The sequence below is a fragment of the Petromyzon marinus genome, chromosome 47 (genome assembly GCF_048934315.1).
Source record: "Petromyzon marinus isolate PM22_M1 ecotype Great Lakes invasive population chromosome 47, UKy_Petmar_22M1.pri1.0, whole genome shotgun sequence".
NCBI classification, from domain to species: domain Eukaryota; kingdom Metazoa; phylum Chordata; class Hyperoartia; order Petromyzontiformes; family Petromyzontidae; genus Petromyzon; species Petromyzon marinus.
In genome coordinates, this window is record NC_133713.1 from 7,932,798 (window position 1) to 7,957,204 (window position 24,407).

The window sequence follows — 24,407 nt, forward strand, 5'->3', positions numbered from 1 at the left end:
CACAGCCAATTAGTAAGGTTGTTGTCACGTAAACAGAACGTGCCAATTCGTTACAAGTACAGCACACCGGTGTTTTACAATCAGATTGTAAATGTGTATTTGCTCTCCCAACACATCCGCTGTGCTGTATATTACGGATGATATTTGTCGCGAAAGCCGACTACGACGTTTTTGTTACAAAGCGACAATTTCACTGCACCGGTCCACGTGGGGCAAGGCGGCAAACGCCTCGATGCGTTGTCAGTGAGGCCTCGCGTTGCCATGGCAACCCGTTCGCCCCGCCCCACGCCCCGCCCCGCGAAACTCCCGCCGCGCTACCGCGGAAGTGACGCGCGGCGCCGGAAGTGGACGCGCACGTGCGTGCCATGTGGGAGCGGTGCGCGCGCGCGTGTGTGTGTGCCGCTTCTTGTGGGTAGCTCGGTGTGTGACGCGCCCCTGACCAGACGCTATGGACTCGTACGGGATGATGATTCGCCCGCCGAACGCCTCCACGGTCTGGCGCGGTCCGCCGCCTCCACCGCCTCCCCATTTCAGCGGGCCGCCCTGGTCAGGGCCTTGGCCTGCGTGGAGACCGCACTTTCCTAGCGGACCCCCCTGGATCAGTGGTGCCCAACCCGGGCCTCACAGCGGCCTCCCATCCGGACCTCCACCCGGACCTCCACCCGGATTTGGTTGGGGGAACCAGTGGGGATCTCCCCCTCCCAGACACGGTAATGTGGAATTTATAATACAGTTTAACTGCCTGAGGCACATTACATTTTGATTTAAAGCTTTCGTGACTGCAGGAATTAATATTCTTGGCTCTTTCGGTAAAGTCACGTTTAACAATTGCCATTTGGTAGGTGTTTACTTCATAGGGTATGGTTGCTCGTCCTATAAGTTGAATGACTAACTTCGGCCGTGTTGCATAATAATTTGCATCGCTGTGTATAGTATAGCGGGAACAGCAGCCCTCGATACAGCGGAATCGAGGGCTGAAGTTTATTTCAAGCAGCCTCCGTCAACTGCAGAAACAAAGCTCTGAGCACGCACACTAATGAGATGAAACTATCGGTCACCTGTCGTACGACAGTTTACGATGGCAGTGAGTGCTCTTACTTCTGAACACCCCATTATTTGTGTCACGTCTTACTCTTGGTATCTCCCTTCAGGGGGACCGGCAAAAGGCGGCAGCGGTCATGGGGTTCGTGGAGGTCGTAGGGGTCGTGGTGGCAACCACCCACAGCGTTTCGCGTCTCCACATGGCCAGCCGCAACATCCCGCGCCAGACCGGGATGACGACAACCACCAGGGCCCCCCTAAACGCAAGGTAGCCGCGGTTCTCTGCACTGCCGCCTCGCGGGCTGGCTGGTAAAGCTCCTTCTTCTGCGCGTTTGTCCCACTAATGTGGGGGTGTCCGCTCTCCTTGCCAACCTTCTGCACGCTGCCCTGTCCTGCGCCATCTCTCTTTCCGCTCCTCCAGCCACCACGGTCCGATCGCACCACATCGCCACCACCACCTTTTCTTCTGCATTCCTCTTGATCTCTTTCCTTCCACTTGCATCACTTGCCACCTTCTGACCCACGTAATTTCTCAGGTTGTCTCTCCGAATGACCGAAGCACACCAGAGCCTTTTTTCTCTATTTTTCCCCTCTCTCTATTATTCTCTCTCTCTCTCTATTATTTCCTCTCTCTTATTCTCTGTCATCTTCCGTTAAAAGCATCACGGGCAAACAGGACGCGGTTGCTGCCTGCACTGGCAGAGTTTGTCCGCGTGGTGGCGCTCGCCGCCGCACGCAGAGGAGATGCTCAATGCAACACGTGGAGAGCCCTATAATGGTATGGAGACGTTCAGACCGGGTTGTGCGGCATTGGTGGTCAAGTACAGATTTAACACAAATAAATGAAGCCCGGTCATCGTGAACGCTTTCAGAAATAGGCGTGTATCGACCCCAACCCGGAATATTTTGCTGTTTTTTCCTGGATTTTCTGTTTGCACAAAGTCACATAGTCACTTTAAGATGTTTTTCTTGTTCATGTTTTTGTGTTTGTTGCGGTTGCACCCGATTCAAGAGCCGAATGGCTCACAGGGCTATACCAAATAAATGAAACTGAAAACTGAAACCCCTTCCCTTGGCGATTGTATAACTTGTCACGATTAGAGGGGAACGATTTGATTCAAGGATACATTACCCTTTGAATCGCTGTCATGGCCTCATGCGGCGTGCTGTTATTTTGTTTTACGTTAAGATAAATTCGCGTATTATTGGCGTGTTCTTTTTTTGAAGTCGTAATTCATCGGTTTTGAGACGCGCAATTTCGTTAATGTTTCAAAAACATTAACAATGCATCAATACCGTACTTGTACGTGTACATAAAACATAAATCAGAAAGGGTTTTATTCGCCATGAAAGTTCACACCGACACGGAATTTACTTTGGCAGGATGGTGCATACATTCAACATATAGGAATCTAAAATCTTAAATAAGTTTTAAACAAGTCTTACTATAATAAGGGTTAAAAGTCTAACACCAAGGGGCTGAAGTATATAAAATTGAATAAATATCGAATACATAGCCTCGGCCTATCGTGACGTTATTCACAAGCGTTGCAGCTCTTGAAATATTGAGGGTTTTTGTTAAACATATATACCGAGTTCGAAAAAAAAGTATCTTCTCGTTATTTTGGTTGCTGACCCCTGCCCTAGTCCAAGGCCTCAGTTAAATGTCCCTTGAGAGCGAGAACCAGAGTGACCGTTTGGCGAAGATTGCACTTGCGTATGGATCGGAGCGCTGAGCCCTCTTGAAGCTTTTGGCGCCCGTGACGAGCGTTGCGGAGGTGGCGATGCCGAGAGGGATTCGTGGAAGTCGTCAGAAACGATGGCGTGAGAAATGAAGAATTGAGAGGACGGGCGAAGGTCGCGTCGAGAGAGGAGAAGTTGACCGGGAATAGGCCGAGACGGTTCTGACACGTGCCCTGAAGGTCAGAAGACCGTATTGGAAAGCAATTTAAGACCGTGGAAGCCGAGTGTGAGAGAAAGAGGCCGAGACTGAAGGGAATGCAGTGAGAAGTTGTCATCGAAGGACGTAAGAGCATGTGGCGGTGCTACTTTGGAGATGGCGATGGGGCCGAAGGCTGTGGAGAGAGAGGACTCGGAAAGCGAGCCCCACTTGGTGTGACGACCGCTCGGCAGAAGAAGAGAAGATTCGACTTCACACCGCCAGTGTCATAACAGCTTTGAAGTTGCCAAAATTAACTTTTTATTTCTTTACATGAGACCGGTTTTGTATGCACAAATGTTGAGAAAAAAATCCTCGGTAAAGGATGGATACGGGAACTTTGGAATTTAAACACGTGCAAATGTGATACTAATAATGTGTGGGGCTTCTTGTCAGTCCACTGCTGGATGAAGGTGCTCCCTACATTGTGTTTTGTTTGGCAAAGGAGAGTTTGGGGTCCAGAACTTGTTCAGATGTCACTCGCTGCCACAATGCTAGCTGTGGCCGGCAGTCAAACTGAAGTCCCACTTTATCTTGCTTCTCTTTAATCTCACTATGTGCCATCCCATCCTCTACGCTCCCAGTCTCTATTGCCCCTCACTGTGTCTCCCTCACCCAGCGCCCGGTCTCGCTCTCGTTCCTTTTCCCTGCTTGCTTCAATGGAACAAACTCCCACTGCAGCACGTAAAACAGTAGTCTTCATTGTCTTCACCATAACCTGCTTCCATTCCTCCCTTAAATCCCATCTCTTCTCCCCTCGCCCATCCTGCTGCTACTCCCTGCCCCCACCCCCCAGCTACAACCAGGTCTACCCCAACTCCGATCACGAGCCCGATCACTACCCCTATAACTACCCCTACCACTTCCCTAACCTCTTGCACTACCCCTACCACTATCCCTACCCCAACCCCTATAACTACCCCTGCTACTACTCACTGCCCGTTCTCTCTGCCCCCGCTCCCCAGCTGCGACCAGGCCAACCCCAACCCTCCTTGACCACCAGTTCCTCATGTCACCATAACAACACCACCGCTTTCTATAACACCCCCACTCTTTATTTCAGCCACTATCATCTTAAGCACAGTTTTATCATCGTTGTTAAGTGCCTTGGAATGATGCGCTATATACATCTACATGAGATAAGTCATCTTAAATACCCTCCCTCTCACATTCCCACACTCTGTGCAGAAAAAGAAGAAGGAGCCAGTGTACACCCACTTTTGCGACACCTGCGACCGTGGGTTCAAGAACAAGGAGAAGTATGACGAGCACATGTCGCAGCACACCAAGGTATGCGCGCAGATATTGAAACTCTGCAGTAAATTGTCCCAAGGTTCATCGTCGGCATCATCATCATTATGATCAGCCATGATCAAGACCACTGCCGAACGATGGCTGTAAATGTTGTAACAGTTTGGCTTCGGTGTCTGGTGCGGGTGTGTTTTGCAGTGCAAGGTGGAAGGCTGTACCTTTGAAGCTCACGAGAAGCTGGTGCAGATTCATTGGATGAATGTACGTATTTTAAAACAATACTATTAATAGTAATAGGTTTTTACCCTTTTAGCTGGCACAAAAAAACTGACACCTTTATACAAGGCATCATGTTTGCAATAACCACAACACAAGCAGTCAAAAATGCAAACAAAATAAACAACTCTGATAATGTATGCACTGTTCTTGAATTTGATTGGTCCTCACCCGAGACGGCTTTTCTTAGAGCCTAGTCTCCACTGGTGTTGGACCAGAAGACGCCATAAGGCGTACAACTCAAAAACAGCGCACTATCAGAGTATTGAGAGCTCGGGGTAAGCCTTTACATTATGAGACCTCCAAACATGATCCCTTGTATAAAGGTGTCAGTTTTTTGTGCCAGCTAAAAGGGTAAAAACCTATTACTATATCTTGTTATTGGCAAAAGAGGTCTCATAATGTAAAGGCTTACCCCGAGCTCTCAATACTCTGATAGTGCGCTGTTTTTGAGTTGTACGCCTTATGGCGTCATCTGGTCCAACACCAGTGGAGACTAGGCTCTAAGAAAATCCGTCTCGGGTGTGGACCAATCAAATTCAAGGACAGTGCATATCATTATCAGAGTTGTTTCTTTTTGTTTGCATTTTTGACTGCTTGTGTTGTGGTTATTGCAAACATGATCCCTTGTATAAAGGTGTCAGTTTTTTGCCAGCTAAAAGGGTAAAAACCTATTACTATATCTTGTTACTGGCAAAGGAGGTCTCATAATGTAAATGCTATTAATGTAGAACAGGTTAATTATTGGAAATGTACAAATCACTGTGACCAATTAACTCCGGGATTATGTCTGATCTCAACCAGAACAGAAGCTAAGCAGGGTTTGAATTTGGTTTCTACTCGACTTGGAGAGCACTTGGGAATACCAAGTCTTGAGTACCTAGGAATAGCAGGTGTTGAATACCTGAGAATATCAGGTGTTGAATACCTGAGAATATCAGGTGTTGAATACCTGAGAATACCAGGTGTTGAATACCTAGGAATACCAGGTGTTGAATACCTGAGAATATCAGGTGTTGAATACCTGGGAATATCAGGGGTTGAGTATCTAGGAATGCCAGGTGTTGAATACCTGAGAATAGCAGGTGTTGAATACCTGAGAATAGCAGGTGTTGAATACCTGGGGATACCAGGTGTTGAGTACCTGGGGATACCAGGTGTTGAGTACCTTGGAATACCAGGTGTTGAGTACCTGGGGATACCAGGTGTTGAGTACCTGGAATAATCAGGTGGTGAATACCTGAGAATAGCAGGTAGTGAATACCTGAGAATATCAGGTGTTGAATACCTGAGAAAATCAGGTGTTGAATAGCAGGTGTTGAATACCTGAGAATACCAGGTGTTGAATACCTGAGAATATCAGGTGTTGAATACCTGAGAATATCAGGTGTTGAATACCTGAGAAAATCAGGTGTTGAATAGCAGGTGTTGAATACCTGAGAATACCAGGTGTTGAATACCTGAGAATATCAGGTGTTGAATACCTGAGAATATCAGGTGTTGAATACCTGAGAATACCAGGTGTTGAATACCTGAGAATATCAGGTGTTGAATACCTGAGAATATCAGGTGTTGAATAGCTGAGAATATCAGGTGTTGAATACCTGAGAATACCAGGTGTTGAATACCTAGGAATACCAGGTGTTGAATACCTGAGAATATCAGGTGTTGAATACCTGGGAATATCAGGGGTTGAGTATCTAGGAATGCCAGGTGTTGAATACCTGAGAATAGCAGGTGTTGAATACCTGAGAATAGCAGGTGTTGAATACCTGGGGATACCAGGTGTTGAGTACCTGGGGATACCAGGTGTTGAGTACCTTGGAATACCAGGTGTTGAGTACCTGGGGATACCAGGTGTTGAGTACCTGGAATAATCAGGTGGTGAATACCTGAGAATAGCAGGTGTTGAATACCTGAGCATATCAGGTGTTGAATACCTGAGAAAATCAGGTGTTGAATAGCAGGTGTTGAATACCTGAGAATACCAGGTGTTGAATACCTGAGAATACCAGGTGTTGAATACCTGAGAATATCAGGTGTTGAATACCTGAGAATATCAGGTGTTGAATACCTGAGAATACCAGGTGTTGAATACCTGAGAATACCAGGTGTTGAATACCTGAGAATATCAGGTGTTGAATACCTGAGAAAATCAGGTGTTGAATATCAGGTGTTGAATACCTGAGAATACCAGGTGTTGAATACCTGAGAATATCAGGTGTTGAATACCTGAGAATATCAGGTGTTGAATACCTGAGAAAATCAGGTGTTGAATAGCAGGTGTTGAATACCTGAGAATACCAGGTGTTGAATACCTGAGAATAGCAGGTGTTGAATACCTGAGAATACCAGGTGTTGAATACCTGAGAATACCAGGTGTTGAATACCTGAGAATATCAGGTGTTGAATACCTGAGAATATCAGGTGTTGAATACCTGAGAATACCAGGTGTTGAATACCTGAGAATATCAGGTGTTGAATACCTGAGAATATCAGGTGTTGAATACCTGAGAATATCAGGTGTTGAATACCTGAGAATACCAGGTGTTGAATACCTGAGAATATCAGGTGTTGAATACCTGAGAATACCAGGTGTTGAATACCTGAGAATATCAGGTGTTGAATACCTGAGAATATCAGGTGTTGAATACCTGGGAAAATCAGGTGTTGAATAGCAGGTGTTGAATACCTGAGAATACCAGGTGTTGAATACCTGAGAATAGCAGGTGTTGAATACCTGAGAATATCAGGTGTTGAATACCTGAGAATATCAGGTGTTGAATACCTGGGAATACCAGGTGTTAAATACCTGAGAATAGCAGGTGTTGAATACCTGGGGATACCAGGTGTTGAATACCTGGGGATACCAGGTGTTGAGTACCTGGGGATACCAGGTGTTGAGTACCTGGGGATACCAGGTGTTGAGTACCTGGGGATACCAGGTGTTGAGTACCTTGGAATATCAGGTGTTGAGTACCTGGAGATACCAGGTGTTGAGTACCTTGGAATATCAGGTGTTGAGTACCTGTGAATACCAGGTGTTTAAGGCGTGCGATGCGAGATGGCGTAAGAGTTGGCAATGTTGACTGCTTTTTCGTCGTATGTGTGGGTTTTCCCCGGGCTCTCCTTTTTCCCTCCATGTCAAACGCTCCTTCATAAATTTAAGCCAAACATCCCAACGCGAGACCCTCCTGAAAATGTTCTGCGAAGCTTATTGAAGCTTTCCCTCGACAGGTGATGAGGCATCTTTTGCAGAGCATAATGGAACACGTGTGTTTTTTTTTAAACGCTCTTCTGCAAAGTACACAATGATTTGAGCCTTTTCATGAAACCCAAGCTGACCGCTCTACTTACCATTGCTTTTTGTCTTCTGTTTCCATTCTTTAAAATGTTCCTAAAAGTGTACGTGGTTTTTATGAGGCCACGCGGGACGATGACTCAATTCGGTGCGGCCAGGCGTGCCACCTTGATCACCTCCGCTGCTCTCGCTGACTCTCCCCGCCCTGCCCCTTCCCCCCCGTGCGTGTTGCAGAGGCACGCACCGGGTGCCAAAAGGTTCAAGCTGGAGACGGCGGAGGACATCGCGAAGTGGAGAGAGGAGCGACGGAAGTCAGTAAACCGTCTTGTTGCGTTGTACAACACGGGGCCACCACGGCAGTTGCTGTTTTCACTGCCACCCCCACCGTGCTGTCAAGATCGCCTCCAAAGTGCACTTTCTCTGCCTTATCAGAGACTCCGGTCACTGAACGGGGGGGGGGAGGGGACAAGCCTTATCTGGAAGAGCGCTGCTGGATTAACACATGAGGGGGTCTTTCCCCAGCGTAAAATCAATGCCGCCCCTTTCTGACTCTCGCCACCGACTGAGTGTCCCTCGATATCTGAAATTTCCCATCTCCGTTTTTTGCGCATTCCGAGTGGCGTTTACAGCCGAGAACAACTCCGAATAATAACCCCCCCCCCCCCCCATTGCGGGCATTGGATATTGCAGCAGCAGCAGCAGGCACCCCTGGCTCTCACTGGGGAGGCATCCGCGGGTCTGCCCAGAGATATGCCTCGTTTTGGTCCACCTTGTGACTGTCTTGAACAAAACCGACCACGCGCTCGCGTGAACGCCATCGCCGTTGTAGCATGACGCGCGATTGTAAAGGTGAGCCTTCGCTCAATCGGTTGAGAGTCACGGCGATCATCTCGTATTTTTGTGACGTGACGATGTTTCCCCCCCCCCCTCCACCCCCTTTATCTTTTATGTATTTGCTTATTTAATTGATTTTCCCAGGAACTTTCCGACCACCGTGAATGTGGCTCGCAAGAGGGTGCTGAACGAAGAGAGGGAGGTCAGAGGAGACGTTTTGACAACAGCGCAGTTTGGGTGAGTGGAGTTTAAATTTCATTAAATGTTTTATGCTCTGCCCTGGGGGGGGGCACTGTGACCTGATTTTTTTTCTTCTCTCTCTCATCTTTAATAATTATCGAACTGCCAGTCGTGCGGATGGATGCGTTCCCAGAGCTTGCGACCGCGAGAGTGAGTCACTGTTTTTTTGGGAGGTGTGTCGTCAAGGCAACGTCCAAATCCCGCCACAATTACCACGTGTCCGTCAAACGGGCCACCCGGGCACCCTAGACAAAGGAGCAGCGCCGCTGAAAACTGGTCTCCCATGTTTGACGGGTGTTCTCGTTGCAACGCGCGTAACCATTAACCCCGCGAGAGCCGAGCTGGCTTCTGATTTAAACTAAAAAACTAAACTTTTTTTTTATTTTACCAGGCGTTAGGCGCATTGAGATATGTAGCTCTTTTTTCAGAAGCAACTTGGTCACAAATGATCGCTCAACGAAGCGGCTTATCATGTTGAAATTTATCGCAGCCTAATACTCTAAACCAGTGGTTCTTAACCTTGTTGGAGGTACCGAACCCCACCAGTTTCATATGCGCATTCACCGAACCCCTCTTTAGTGAAAAATAAAATGTGATTTTTTTGCATTCACCGAACCCCTCTTTAGTGAAAAATAAAATGTGATTTTTTTCAAATTCAAGACATAGATATGTTTTTTACTGGTACACAAAATGAGCCGTGCATGAACATTACCTTGTTCAAAGAATAAAACCAACACAATGCATAAACTCACAACAAATTACATACCTGGAAATCAATGTGACTTCTGCTGTTGCCTTTGAGAGATCAGTTCAGATATGCGTGGCTTCACCTTGGCAAGTGCCACTCTCATGTCATTTTCACAGCAAAGTCTGTTCCTTTTCTTCGTTTTTATGTCCAGCATCCTCGAAAAGGATTGCTCACAAAGATATGTTGTAACAAATGGTATAAAAAAATCCAGGGCTTTCTTAGCAATAACTGGATACTTGTTCATTTGTCGACACCAAAACGTTGAGAGCGTTGTTGTTCTGAAGAGTTGCTGTTGAACCTGGCTCTGCTGAATTTCAATGATTTCGTCGAGGAATTCATCATTGACATCTGCTGTTTCAACAGCAAACGTGAACGGCTGTCTCACCCATGCTGCATATGACTCTCTTGTAGGGAAATATCCGTCGAGAGACTTTGCAAGCTCATCTAAGTGCGTGGCAATTGTTTGCTTCAGTTCCGTGGATACAGAAATATCTCCGATTCCAGACACATCTTCGATCTTACTTGCACAGTCGTCCAGAAGCGGGAAGTTTGCGAAGTTATTGTTCTCTGTTCGTCGTTTCCATAACGGTAGCTTTTTTTGAAAAGCCTTCAGGTGTTCTTCCGCTTCCATGATATTGACTCCACCACCCTGCATCTGCTGATTGAGAGCTGCGAATATATCAGCCATGTACGCTAAAATGAGAATGAACTCAGGATTTTTGAAGCAATCTGCATGGCAGTGTTGGTGCTCTTGCAAAAACAGGGCTAATTCCACACGCATGGCAAAAACACGATTCAGCACCTGTCCCCGGGATAACCACCGAATATTAGAATGGAGCAGAAGTACCTCAAATTCAGAGCCCATTTCTTTACACAGCTCACTGAAGATGCGGTGCCTCAGAGCACTTTTTCACACATAGTTCACACATTCCACCACAGTTTTTAATACTTCTGCCATTTTTGGAGGTAAGGTTTTTGTTGCCAACGCATGCCTGTGCAGAATACAATGCGTCACAATGATGTGTGGTGCATCGGCCTTTACTAGCGCACCAAAACCAGACTTTCTTCCCAGCATGACTGGAGCTCCGTCCGTACAAACTGCAGAAACTATATCCCATGAAAGATTGTTGTCTCTGAAGAAGTCATCCACAAGCTTCTTCACATCGGCTGCCTTCGTTGTTGTTGTAAGAGGCTTACAAAATAAAAACTCTTCTTTTATCATGTCGTCTTTCACATAGCGTACAAAAACAGCAAGCTGGCTTAGATCAGAAACGTCTGTGGTTTCGTCGAGTTGAAGGCTGAATTTTGCCGGGCTTGAAATCAGATCCGCGACTACTTGAGCCAAGATGTCTTTACTCATGTCTTCTATTCTGTCACTGACGGTGTCATTTGAAAGGGGAATTTGGGATAATTTACCTTCGGCCGCTGTTCCGAGTATCAGATTCGCCATCTTTAATGCAGCTGGTTTCACAAGTGTTTCACCAATGGTGTGTGGCTTGCCCTGCTTTGCGATCAGGTAAGCAACTTCGTACGATGCTGTCAGGATCGGTTTGTTAACAGGTACAAATCCAAGAGCAGGCAGAGTGGCCCTTTCATCGAATCTGGCTCTCTTCACCCTGAATTCAGCAAGTGTTGTGTTCTTGTATTCCCCGTCTCCATGCAGCTTCAAGAAGTGTTCCTTTAGTTTTGCCGGTGCAAGACTAGAGTTGCTTAACTTGGCGTTGCAAATCATGCAGATAGGACGCTCACTCCCATCACGTTCCGTGATACATGAGAATCCATGTTGTACATATTCGTCCGACCACTTTCTTCTTTTGCCCGACATAGTATGGATAAAATATTAAAGAAATCACACGACGTACGACAACAACAGTCACACGTTGACTACTGAGTACGCACTAAATTCCCCGCAGCGCTGATTGGCCAAGCAGTGTAGCATGATCATCTGCAGCCAGTGATGGCCAAGCGGGCCGTGTGTGTCATCACAAATTTACACAATAATTCAAGTGTGTCCGGACCTCCGTGGCGGGGGCTCTGCCGAACCCCTGAGATCGACTCACCGAACCCCTGGGGTTCGATCGAACCCAGGTTAAGAACCACTGCTCTAAACGTATGTTTCTAAATGTGGATGGAAAAACCGGAGGGTCTGGCGAAAAATCCACTCCGCCACGGGGAGAACACGCAAACTTCAAATATACAGGTGTCAGGGTTGGGTTCGAACCCACGACCTCCTGCATACCAGGCGAGGGAGTTAACATCTCGCCACCGCGGCACCCTTTTTTGCGATGTAACCTCGGCAGGAGTGGCCCAGCATGGCAGCTTAAACAGAAATTGGCATACTCTACCCAGACTCGTGAGCCCACACACGTGTTCGAGTCAGGGGTTAAATAAAAGCTTTTCAATGAGCATCTTTTTGGCAGTACATGTACCGATGGCTGCGTGTGATTATACAGCGGGTTTATTTTTCGAGTGATGTTCACACGCACATTTAGTTTACGTTGGATGCCACTCGAAGATAACGTTTGGTACGGGATAGTGGAGGTTTGAAGACGCGCTGATAAATCGGTTGAGCTCACGAAACTCCGCGTCGAATCGCACGTGCGAGAATCTGTGTGTTTCGGTGTGTACGCGTCATACATAATGAGTTAGTGTGAATCCCCTGCAGCCACCAGAGGCCGCTAAATTCACAACAATGTAAAAAAAAAAGCAACTCCTGAAATGGATTGCAACCATGAATCGTGATAATTTTATCGAATTTATGGGCAATATTGGAGGGTGGGGGGAGGGTAGAGGGGGGGGGGGCAGTTGGGGTGGGTAGGACTGAAACTTCTAAATCATTAAACCACGAGTGCAGATAACAATACCGTGCGTACGGTCGTGGCAATTTCACGCACGGGAGTCTCACGGTGTAAAAGATCTCTCGCCATTGTTCACAGACCCAGGCTGTTGTTGGGCCGGCGTCGCGGCCAAATTTGGTAAAGTTACCCTCCCTGTTACTCGGTTGCACGATCGCCTCGGCAACTAACACCGATAGCTTTGCCGGGGCGAGGACACCGCGTGTGTGTTTGAGACGGGAGGGTAGTAACCCAGTATGAGACTGCCTCGGGGAAACACCTGCCGCGGTGGAGGAGACGTAACCCGGCGATCCTGTGGCGATACAATGCAGCGTTTTACGACATAATTCAGGGTGGATTTCTGCATGGCGACTGCATCCCAGGACAATGTGAGTGGGGGGGGGGGGACACTCTGATCTAGAGAACCTGAGGAGTGGTTGTTTGTTTGACTAGAGCAAGGGAATGACATAATTTGACACATTATAGAGAGAATTGAGACAATGTTGAAGCAGAAGTGCTTCGAAAGACAACTGCAGAGAGAGATTCATTATTGTGGCGGAAGAGGAGAGGAAAATCTTGAGCCTGCAATGGAGCAGGACAAGGATCTCGGCTGTGTGGACAAGCATAAGAAGGGAGTTCCAGACATTGGGAGCAGCAGCAGAGAGAATGACATCCCCGTTGTCGGAAGGTCGAATGAGGCTTTGGACAGAAGGCCCTTGGGCTGCTGGAGCTCGGAGAATGTGAAGGGGGAGTAGAGTGGGGAAACGAGTGGGGATGTTAGAGAGGTGTACGTGTCGACTGTAGATCTTTAAGTTGTTGAGAAACGATCTTGTCTCTCTGGTGGAGGGATCGGAAGGACCTGGCCGATGTGGTCTCGATGACTGGTGCGGGCTTGTGAGCGAACTCCGACAGCCGTTTTGTAACACCTGGGGGCGGCGGGGGGGTGCTCTGCCCGTTCTCCCAGGAGGATGCGCGGTCGCGGGCGGTGGCGGGGCCATGCAACGTGGAGGCACAGGGAGCGTCCGGGTGGCCCGGGGGGCGACTGCAACCGCAACGGCGTAGAGCGACGTACAACCCCCACGCCGAGTCAAGAATGGTCCGGCCCGTCGGAGACGAGCCAATCGGCAGCCAGCGACGAGGACCGCGTGGGGAAAGCCGCAAAGGCCTATGGGAAAGAGGTTGACCCGCTGAGCATTCTGGCAGACAGCGATGGAGGTACGTCTTGACAGCTGTTGAAATTCGTTCCGTTCTTCGTGTGTAAGGAACGTGATCTGTTCGTCGGTTTAAGCATTTGAGCGATTTTTATCGTGCGGAGTTGAGTAAGAACGAACAAAGGACACGGCTCATTTGCATAAAATAACTTGAGTACAAAATCCCCTCGGCTGCCAATTTAAATCGGTGTCGGTGAAGGAGCCGGCGACTTGGCCCCTCCGCGGCAGGATGACCGCGCGCCCTCCGAGGGGCTCGCAAGATTGAAACTCATTTCGCTATAACTGCCTTTTCTTTTTGAGTCTGTTTTCCTGCCCTCGCAACCTCCCATTCGCGCGGTTGGCCACGTGCGGTGCGAAATAAGTTCACGGGGATGTTTGCTCATTCGTCCGTTGAGCAGGCGGCGCCCAACTCCACGTGTGGGAGACGTAGCCTCTGGGCGTTTCGCGGGCTCCAAATGAAGTGCCTGTGACGTGACCCCACACGCCCCCCACGCCCCCCACGCACCCCACGCACCCTACGCCCCCCACGCCGACGTGGGCGGCGGTGTTTTCCACGACGTTGCAATGGAAGTGATGGCAGCCGGATTGGCCAACGGGGGTTGGCCCTCGGCTCGCACGTCCCCAACGTTTTGCTTTTCTTTGGTCGGTCGAGAAAGAAAGAGAGAGAGAGAGAGAGAAAAAATACTTTTTTTTTCATGAAAATTATCGTAATTACAATTGCATTTGTTATTCATCCAGAGAAGCCTTTGTTGAGTCTCGAGGCTCTTTTAAGGAGGGCGCTGTACTTGTATGTTTGGCCAGCGGTTTGACGAGGAGACCGGAGGACCCAGAAAAAATCAATGAAGTGTAAGGTGGGAGGGGGGAGGGGTAAACGCTCCAAGCTGCACGGAAGGTGGCTTCAACTTCCCTAGCCGCGCTGCCGCCACTGGCCACCTCGCGAGTCTATAACGCCTGCTACTCCCGGGCAGTCCCCGTCTACTAACCGCCAGCCAGGGCTCAACTCTGCTTTAGCGTCTGACATCTGACGAAGCTTCCGGGGGGGGGAGGGGGGGGGGTACGGTTAGGTCGCGGGCGACGTTCGACCGCCGTCGCCGCGACGTTCCGTTCCGCGCGTTCGTTTTAGCGGCGGAGCGCCCCAATTCGCCGTGCCGCTACAAAGGGAGCGTCGTGCCGCGTGGCTGCGTTTCGGCTCCGCTTTGCTCAACGGAGCCATTGTCTTAAATGTCAGCGTACCCTCTCCGCCTCTCTCTCTCTCTCGTACGCGGCGCTGTCGGGGGACAAAGGCGGATGGGGCGCGCGACAGCGGCGTGTGCGGCACCTGCCTTCGGAACGAACTCGGCGAGGGATCCGTGACGCGTGTCTCCGCACGCGCCCTGTGGACGCGTTGACCTCGATGCGGACCCCCGGGCCGCCCGGCGGTCAGAGACACGGGGTTCGGAAGCGGCCGCGAGCTCGTCACGTGTAATTGGTCAGAGTTCCAGCTGTACGAGATGGAAGCAGGATAACATCGCTTTGACTGCCGTGCGATTGCAATCTGCACGAACGACGACGCGATACAAAAACCAAGCCTAACAACACCGTCGTTGTGGTCGCTGATGTCCCCCTTGTTGACGCACGTGCGTCACCGTCGCGCTGTGGCCACAGACTCGGACAGGGAGGAGAAGGCTGCGGCGGCGGCGGCGGCGGCGACTGTCGGCGCCAGCACCAGCGCCGTGATTCCGTGCCGCGTGACGGCTGGGCTCGGCGCGCTCATGGCAAACTACGGAAGTGACTCGGACAGCGCGGGCGACGACGAGCCGCCCCAAGGTGAGGGTCGTGGGGGGTTGCGAGGTCACGGCGGGGAGGGTTCAAACTGTTTTAATAATTTTTTTATTTTTCCAGGTAAGGCCCACTGAGCTCTACAGCCCTTTTTCAGAAGCCACCTGGCCACGAGTGATAGCTCAACGAAGCGGCTTATCAGGTGGAAATGTATCACAGCCAAATACTCAAAGCGCGTGACGTTGATTCTAAATGTGGAGTGGAAAGCCGAAGGACCCGGAGAAAAATCCACGCGACCACGGGAAGAACAGACAAACTCTAAATATACAGCAGGCGTCAGGGTCGGGCTCAACTCACAACCTCCTGTAGACCGAACACGTAGGCCGCCCAGATTAATTGGGTTGCCGCCCTACAGCAGGTTTGTTGACGGCACGAAGGGGGACGTGAGAGTGAAGAGGCCTTGAGCAGGACATCGCGAGACAATGGACAGCGAGCGACGCGGGTGACGGGATGGCAGCAGTGGATTGGATTGTGTCCAGGACGATGGCTCGCCTTCGATGTGGAGCGATGAGAGCGGTTGGGGAGTGAAAGATGACGAGATGTTAACTACTTTGCCTGGTATGCAGGAGGTTGTGGGTTTGATCCCGACCCTAACGTGTGCTGTATATTTGGAGTTTGCGTGTCTCTGCCTCTCCCCGTAGTTGCGCGGTTCTTCCTTCCACATTTAGAATCAACATGCGTTTCGAGTATTTGGTTGCTATAAATTTCCAAGTGGTAAGCCACTTCGTTGAGCTATCAATTATAGCCAGGTCCCTTCTGAGTTTTTGTTTAAATGGGTGGTGGTGACATTGGAGCATGGGGGATGGAGGCCTTCATTCAGCAGTGGATAGATTTGGGCTGATGATGACGATGAACGGCTAAAGAGCGGAGAGAGAGAGAGGGGTGTGTGTGATGTCACCGGAGTGCTGTGAAGGAGCGTCTCCTTTTAATAAGTTCCCCACACAAACAAAGTTAGAAACGCGTCCAGCTTCCCCGTTGTGTCGTCCTGCCGACGTCGCCGCCGCGTCTGTATTTGAACCGGGAGGGATGTCTGAGTGGCGTCACGGGGACGCCATAATTGAGCACGTTGATAGCAACTTACAAGTCTTTTCACATATGGGTTTAGTGATGACGTCATCTTGCTTCTATTTAAGACCGGAAGCAGGTGGAGTGCTTCACTATTCTGGCAAATCGCCCGATGATGCTGGATGTAATTACCAGCGAAACGTCGTATTGAAGTTGTAAATGTTGTGGATTTACTCTCCAACGCACCAGAGGGCTGAAGTAGTAACGAATTGGCGCGTTGTTTACGTAACAAACCATCCGGGCTGTGTTGGGTGGTGGAGGGTTACGACACATTTATACTTACGCGAACTAACCCAAAAACCTTCATTATGAACACTATTGGTCGCGAAAGCCTACGTGTTAAACTCCTTTCACACTCGTCTCAGGCGGCGTGCATCGCTTGTAGCCACAAGAGAAGAGCCGTGTCGCTCTATGGCTGCATCTACGCAATATACAAGGTGGTCCAGTTGTCTTGTGACCCCCCCCCCCCCCCCATTAAGTTTGAAACAGTTAAATGGGCGGCGGGCACTTGGACCACCCATTGCAGCAGCCAGGGGCCGCACGGTGTGGCCCTTTTGCGTCGGCCCTTGCGGAGCCTGCGCACGAGTGCAGCGCGCCGGTGCAGCGAGCGTAGCTGACGAGTGCAGGCGGTGCAACGGCAGCTACGAGTCCCGGACTCGAGGGGGGGTGGGGGTGGAGGAGGGGTGGAAAGTTTAGCGGAAGCGGCTTATCACGTGGACATTTATATCAGCCAAACGCTGGAGGGGAAAAAGAACGGAGGACCCGGATAAAAAAAATCCACGCGGCCACGGGGAGAGCTAACATGCAAACTCCAAATATAGAGGCGTCGGGGTCGAGATCGAACCCACGTCCTCCTGTGTACCAGGCGAGGTAGTTAACATCTCCTAGCCACCGTGACCTGCTGACAGCGGTAGGTGGGTGGAGCGGGGGGGGGTGCACCACCACCCCTTCTCTCATTCGTTGCGCCATGGCATCGTGCCAGCCAACAACGGCGGTTCTTGTGCGTTCGCTCGCCACGCTTGGAAAGTGGATACGAGCTCAGCGAATTAGGGAAAATCCTAATGATCGCGGCCACCTGCTCAGACGTGCCGTGTCGCTTGAAATACCGGTCGCGTTTCTCGGAAGTGGAGCGGATTAGGTGACGAGTCAAAAAAGCGATGATACGCGTGCGTGCGTGCGTGTAGTGCAGTGTATAACGTGACGGGAGAGAAGCCCTTCCTGGCACGAGTTACTCGCAGCAGCTGTAAGTGCCAAAAGTGATGCCTTTTAAAAAGCGGGTGGCTCAAGTCACATGACCGAGCCGCGCCCACTGCCGAGAACCTGGGTTCGAATCTGGGTTTCAGCCGCCGGTGATTAAATCGAGTTCTCAAATGACAGCGAGTTAATGGTCACCAATGGATGCGATTTTTGTTGAGCTATTTCGACCGATTTCCAGCTCTGAGAATGATGCCCACTGGGCTTGCTTAGCCGTGCCCTGCAGCAGGGCAATGTGGGATCAGCGCACCAATCGGCGCGTAGATGAGAGGCCACTTGCAAGGGATCTCGGATGTAGCTCTGCGGTATCCGCTTCCGCCCACCGTTCTCTGCGCGCCCTTACCGTGGTGGAGTTCATCTCGTGATCACGATGCCGATAGCGCAGTTGGAATGAAACTGGGCGGGTGGGTGGGTGGGGGCGGGGGCAAAAGATGCGGCACGCCTCGCCCGCGTGCGTCCACGCGATCGACAGTGGCCAAGCGCATCACACCGACGACCCCGGATGGCACGTAATGGCGATGACCCCCCCCTGCCCAACCCCCCTGTACACCTCGCCCCCCGTGGTGGGGGGTGGGGGAGGTGGTTTCGTCCCGGTGCTTGGCAGATGGCCATAATTAACGTTGCTAAATCCGATCCTTTAGTGGAGGCCGCGGGTCCTCAGACGCCCCTCGTGTACTTCACGAGCCGGTGCCACCCCGCGGGAGGCACTCGCTACCCTCCAGAAATGCCGCCCCCGGCGGGGGGATGTGTGACGAAGGATCGGTTAGGTCGCCGTCGATTCGTTTGGGGGGGCCCGACGGCGGGGGGGGGGAAGGCGGGGGCGCGCGTGGATTCGCGCGTGTGTCGACGCTCTCTTGGGCTTGTTGCGCGCGTCGTGCGGCGACGGGGGGGGGGGTTTGCGCGACTCCTGCGGAGGAAATCGATTCTGTAACGGAATCAAGCTAATGAAATTGTGACGGTTCGGTTGATCGCGAAAGGGGCAGGTGTGGTTACGCCGTCTCGTGGCTGAGCGTTAGGTACCCACCCAGACTCTGGGCATTCTCTTTGGCCGTGTGCCATCACGCTTGTGTTATTTCTCGACAAAAATCCCTCATTTGAGCCGTTTCCTTCACTCCATTCGCATATTAATATAGCACGAAAATGTGATTGGCATATGCATTGCATACGCTTGAAAATGATAGATTTGTATGCGCAATCTATGTATGTATCCTGAGAATACGAAATGGCATTAGTTAATGGACAGATGCACAGTTGCACACCCAACACCTCTTAATAGTTTTGCTTTGTGGCCTGCACTTGAACGTGTGCAATGGAGGAGTCAATCCACGCCTCTAATCCAGCACTGTGTGGAGGCAGCAGTGAGGGTTTGATGGATCCCACAAATGTTGTGAAACTCCCTTCCCGTGGGAGTCGATGTGTGCCATACCCTGAAGACGGCAAAGTGTGAACCAATCTCCATCTGTGTTCTTTCTGTACGGGATGGGTTTTGTCAAGACGCCCTGGTTTCCTCTCACATGCGAACACTCGTTCATTGCCTCAAAACACATTTGACCTAAAACTTTGGTGACTGCAGGAATTCATATTCTTGGGTCATTCGGTAAAGTCGTGCAGATGGATACTTTTATTATAAAAGAAAAAATAATAGAAGTAAAAAATTTAAATTAAAATCATTAAAAAAATACATCGAAACTTTAGCTTTGATTATTTTCATTCAATCTATTAATATTTTTTATATTTAATTTTTTTATTTTAAGTTACTTTTTGTTTTCTACCTACGTGACTTTACCGAAAGAACCAAGAATATGCCTCACAACACGATGGCTCGCCGCGTGGCTGCTGCCATTCCCGCTCACCTGTGGTTCCTCCTCGCGCCTCTCCGTTCTCTCTCGTTGAATGTGAGCAAATGCTGTCCACTTTAAAATTATCATTATTATTATTATTGCGGGACTTCGAAGCATTCCATGCGCGAAACGGAACGCGGTTCATTCGATTCAGAAATGTCGAGCAGTTGCGGAATTTATTTTTGTTTCATTTTTCTTGGAGCTCGGGCTGAGCCTGAGGCGTAAATCGCCTGCCCCAGGCCGTTGGCGCGATAGCGATCGCGCCACCAGTCCCAGGGTGCGCCGCGGTCAAATCGAGGCGACGCCGACAGCGGAGTGGTGCGACCCGAGACACCAAGGGGGTGTGTGACCTACGACCCTCGCATCGGACACGGCCGCTCGGCGCGGTGTCGACCGTCCCCCCGGGCGCTGGCGGAGGGCGAATGGCCGGTGAACAAATCGGGCTGGCAGTTCACCGGCAACTCGGTTTTCACTTTTGTTCGCGAACGTGAACCGACCCTGTGGACTATTGGGTTGCGTTGCTGTTAGCGACTTACCCTGTTGAAAGCCGCCCAGAGTGTTTGAAAGCTTTTGTCCAAAACGTGGCACAAGCCAGAGCAGCAAACATGAGGACAATTTGCAATCACGTGAACATTTTTGCCCCGACGTCTACTCGTCGGGGAGCTGCGACGCTGCAATTCACAAAACGTCCCGAGGACAAACGCAAGTTTGAAAGCGTTTGCGTAATCTATGTGCGCGCGGATCTTCCTCACTTGTTTTTGTTTGTCCGTTTGCAGAGCTGTCGTCCAAACGGCCCGAGGCTAAAGAACCGGAGCGACGCTTCCCGCCCAGCAAGGCCGCCGAGAAGTCGCTGGGCGGCGGCGCGGAGCCGCCCGGAACCCAAGCGCAGGACAGCGGGGATCTAGCAGCGGAGAAGCCAAGAGTTCCACAGTTGCAGGGCGGCCGCGGGCAGGGTGGTGACGGGCAGGGCGGCGACGAGCGAGGCGGCCGTGGGCAGGGCGGTCACGGGCAGGGTGGCCGCTGGCAGAGCGGCCATGAGCAGGGCGGCGGCTGGCAGGGCGGCCATGAGCAGGGCGGCCGCTGGCAGGGCGGCCGCTGGCAGGGCGGCCGCTGGCGAGCAGGCGACCGCGGGAAGGGCCGAGGGAGGGGCCGGGGCGCCTACGGACGTGGACAAATGGCCAAGCCTCGGCCCACGCTGCTGGCAATGGTAAGAGAAGCCTAGCCACGCGGCGGAATGTATGTTTCAACCCCCCGTGTAACGGGTCTCCCACCCCCACACCCCCCCAGTGATTCCATGAGTTGATGTCACGGTTTGTTGTCGTGGTTACATTCACGAATGGGTTCTGTTTTTGCCTGCTCATGGTCACATTTGGATTGAACCACTGTGAACTCTGCAAGTGTATGAATTGCCGTGCGAGTCTATGGCTCTCTACTTGAGCCCACTTAGTGAATTATTGTTAACTCCATGCTAGTCTATGGGTCTTTATGCAAGTCCATGGTTCTCTATGCGAGTCCATGACCCTCTGCGTGAATCTGTGGGTCTCTATTGTGAGTCTGTGAATCTCCATTTCAGTCTATGGGCTCTACGTGGGCCCCCTTGGCAGTGGACTCATGTGAACTCTAGAAGTTGAACAGAGGCATTGAAGCAATCTGCCGTTCATACACCGAATCCCTTTCCCGGCTTAACCAATATTGGCAGAAAGTTATAAGTCGCATTTTTTTCTAGCCATACAACCGAGGGATATGATCCTCCTTTGAAGTCGACGTGTCTCTCGTGCATCCCGCGACTCTCCCAACGCAACGGCTCTCGGTGTCCTCGTCTGTTCTTCGCCGGTGATTGTTCGACGCATCGGCCACGCCACGCGCGACACCACGCGCTGACGCCGTTCGACGTTTGGGAGAGATGGGCGCGAGCGGATCACTTGACCGACGGGAGCGTCGCGTGTGTCCGCTCGTCGCGTCTCACTCGTTTGGCTCGTCCTGCGCGGAAGCAACGTCGGCGGTGTCCGTTTAACGGTTCGTAGATTCGTCGGTCAAAAAATGAGATTGTTCAGCTCGCGGTACATGCTGCGATTTGCGCGACAATCGCTGGCTGTGTCGATTCCTTGCGTGCCTCGTGTGCTGCTGGGTCACGCTGGTCCTGCAGCTGCTACTACGTTCGTCAAAGTAGAAATCACATCACCTTTCGAATCAAATCGAATGGCGATTGTGAATCGCCGACTCTTTGTGCGAGCGCGAGATGGGCGAACCTTAGCTTGCGTCGTACACGTCACGTGGCTCGGCTGTCTCGACAGGTATCTGTTACGGCTCGTGAAACCTCTCAACTACCCCCCCCCCGCCCGCCCGCCGCCTATCGCTTTGTCAGTTTCTGCCCAAAAGGGATTTGTTTGTGGAGCGCGCTCGTGTTTAATAACACGGGTGCCATGGTTGACAGCCCGGGCGTCAGGCGGAACCTGCCGAGGAGTTTGCGTTGTGGTCTTGGGGTGGGTACTGTACCCCTGAAATAGACCCCGCACGGTTAAACAATTGCGCGCGCACTTGCTCGGACCTGAATTTACGACGACGGTGTTTTATTGCTGCCAAAAAGAAATGGGCCGCTGGGATCTTTTTCGCGAGACAACTTTGGAGCAATTTAAATGTAAATTTCCGTGGCATTCATTCCAGGAGCCGGCTTGTCTGGGTGATGTTTTAATCTCGTGCTCCCTTCCCACCCCCCCCCCCGTTGCCCCCATCGCCCGTGATCTCTGCAGCTGCTGGCACCAGACATGAGGAAAGAGAGGAACGCCATCCTGCAGTGCGTCCGCTACGTCGTCCAGAGAGGCTTCTTCGCGGCGACCGGCGAGCGGAGGCCCAGCGCGGGAAGTCGCGCCGATTCGGCCCCATCGAACGACGCCGAGCCGACGGGCGTGGCCGAGAGGTCGGAGGTGACAGGTCACCGCGACTCCGAGGAGCGCCCCGTCGATGTTGCAACGATCTCAAAAGAAACGGCGGTCGACCACGACGCCAGGGCCAGCGAGGAGATCTGGGAAACTCCGCCCTTGGTGGAGGTGCCCACTTAAGATGTTCCGCTTCCCCATGCACAAACTCGGCGAAAAGAGAGAGAGAGAGAGAGGAAAAAAAAACGCATGCACAGGAGATTAGCCGGTGTGTTGTTTTTTTTATCTCTTAACATTTTCGGAACCTCGTCAGTGCGACGTGTCTCTGGGCCGCGTGGCACCGCGATTTTCGGCCTTTGCAATGAAAAATGATAGAGGAGTTGTTAGTAGGTAAGGACTTGTTAGTAAGTAAGGAGTTGTTAGTAAGTAAGGACTTGTTAGTAAGTAAGGAGTTGTTAGTAAGTAGTTGTTAGTAAGTAAGGAGTTGTTAGTAAGTAAGGAGTAGTCAGTAAGGACTTGTGCCTTGCTTTCTATTCGACGCGTGTGCGGCAATGGCACAGCCATCGATCTCGGGTCGAATTGCGAACCGCGTTGTGTGATAGGCATCGCGTTCGCTGAAGGTGTTGATGCCTTCAGGGAAGTCGTGTACTGTATATGCAACTGCGAACTATTCTGTGAGTCACTTATAACTGCTTTGCCGTTACTTATTGCTAATTATGGACTCAGACTATTGTCCTATCATCTCATAGAGTCCCTGGCACGTTATTACATGCTACACAGTGGGGGTCGCAAAATGCCGATTTATTACTAATAAACCCCAATGATCCGATCGACATTTGGGATTTCAATCGGATCATTGGGGGGGGGGGGGGGGGGGCACGTGCCACCCCACCCCCTCCACTGGCTCCGTCAGTGTGCGGGGGAGCGCGAGCTGCAGTCAGCTGCTGGGGCGTCCGTCTCGCGGAACGCTCATAATTCTGTAAGCGCAGACAACTTGCGACGGTCACACGGAGTCCCCGGTGAACAACGGAGTCTTCCCGTTACTGCCGAGCGTATTCGAGTAGATCAAGTCGCGCGTGATGTGCCAAACCCGAGACGATCGGTACATCACGCCGCGCTCGAACACGCGCTCGCTTTTTTTTACATTTAGCACGGTGGAAGGGGGCGAGGGGGCGTGGGGGGGATTTTTTTTTTTATTAAACTCTGTACACAGCGCGACGCATCACCTTACTGTTGAGAACGGTCCACAGAAGGAGACGTCTCCGAACCGTTTCTGAGATCCCCCTTCAAGTGGCTTCTCGTTCCATGCGAAGGCCACTGCAACTTTCCGACGCACTCTGCTATTGAGGCGTGTGTGCGTTGCATGGCAATCTAACCAAATAAAATATATATTGTCCAGAGCTGTTTTTTTTACTTTTTGCCTAATTCAATGAAAAAATGAAGTTGGATGTGATGGGATTGTTGCAGTCAATAACGATCAGCTGAAACCATCAAATGTCGCCACACTTGATGACACAGTTTCATCACGGGCGGCTTAATGCCCTAGACCCCGAGCCCACCGGGCCACACCTCCACGTGTTTATTATTTTGTCAATTTGAAAGGAGGGCCACGGGCATTGATTTGAGCTTAAAATATACTTTATGATGACACGCGAGACACATTCCAGCCAATTGCAAGCCAGCAGTATAATTTGCCTTGGATCGCCCATTTATATTGAAATTGAGTTATCGGCGTTGTGTCGTCAGACGGAGATGCACTTTCAACTCTGCAGGTAGTAGTGCATCACATGCTATCGAGAGAACTGCCCTGGGAAGAAGCCGTCACAGAACTACATCTGGGGTTACCAAAATCGCATCTCCTATCCACACTTGGGGCCT

General features: G+C 51.0%; 1 protein-coding gene across 1 annotated transcript; it reads left to right on the plus strand.

The window, feature by feature from the left end:
* The first annotated feature begins 315 nt into the window (after positions 1-315).
* On the plus strand, positions 316-23,929 carry NUFIP1 (nuclear FMR1 interacting protein 1). The gene is made up of 10 exons (XM_032971934.2): positions 316-710; positions 1,152-1,309; positions 4,169-4,270; positions 4,430-4,492; positions 8,043-8,119; positions 8,787-8,879; positions 13,429-13,679; positions 15,320-15,481; positions 20,430-20,860; positions 22,404-23,929. Exons 1-10 carry the CDS (start codon positions 449-451, stop codon positions 22,710-22,712), a joined length of 1,908 nt encoding a protein of 635 aa, XP_032827825.2. The 5' UTR covers positions 316-448; the 3' UTR covers positions 22,713-23,929.
* Positions 23,930-24,407: the final 478 nt, after the last annotated feature.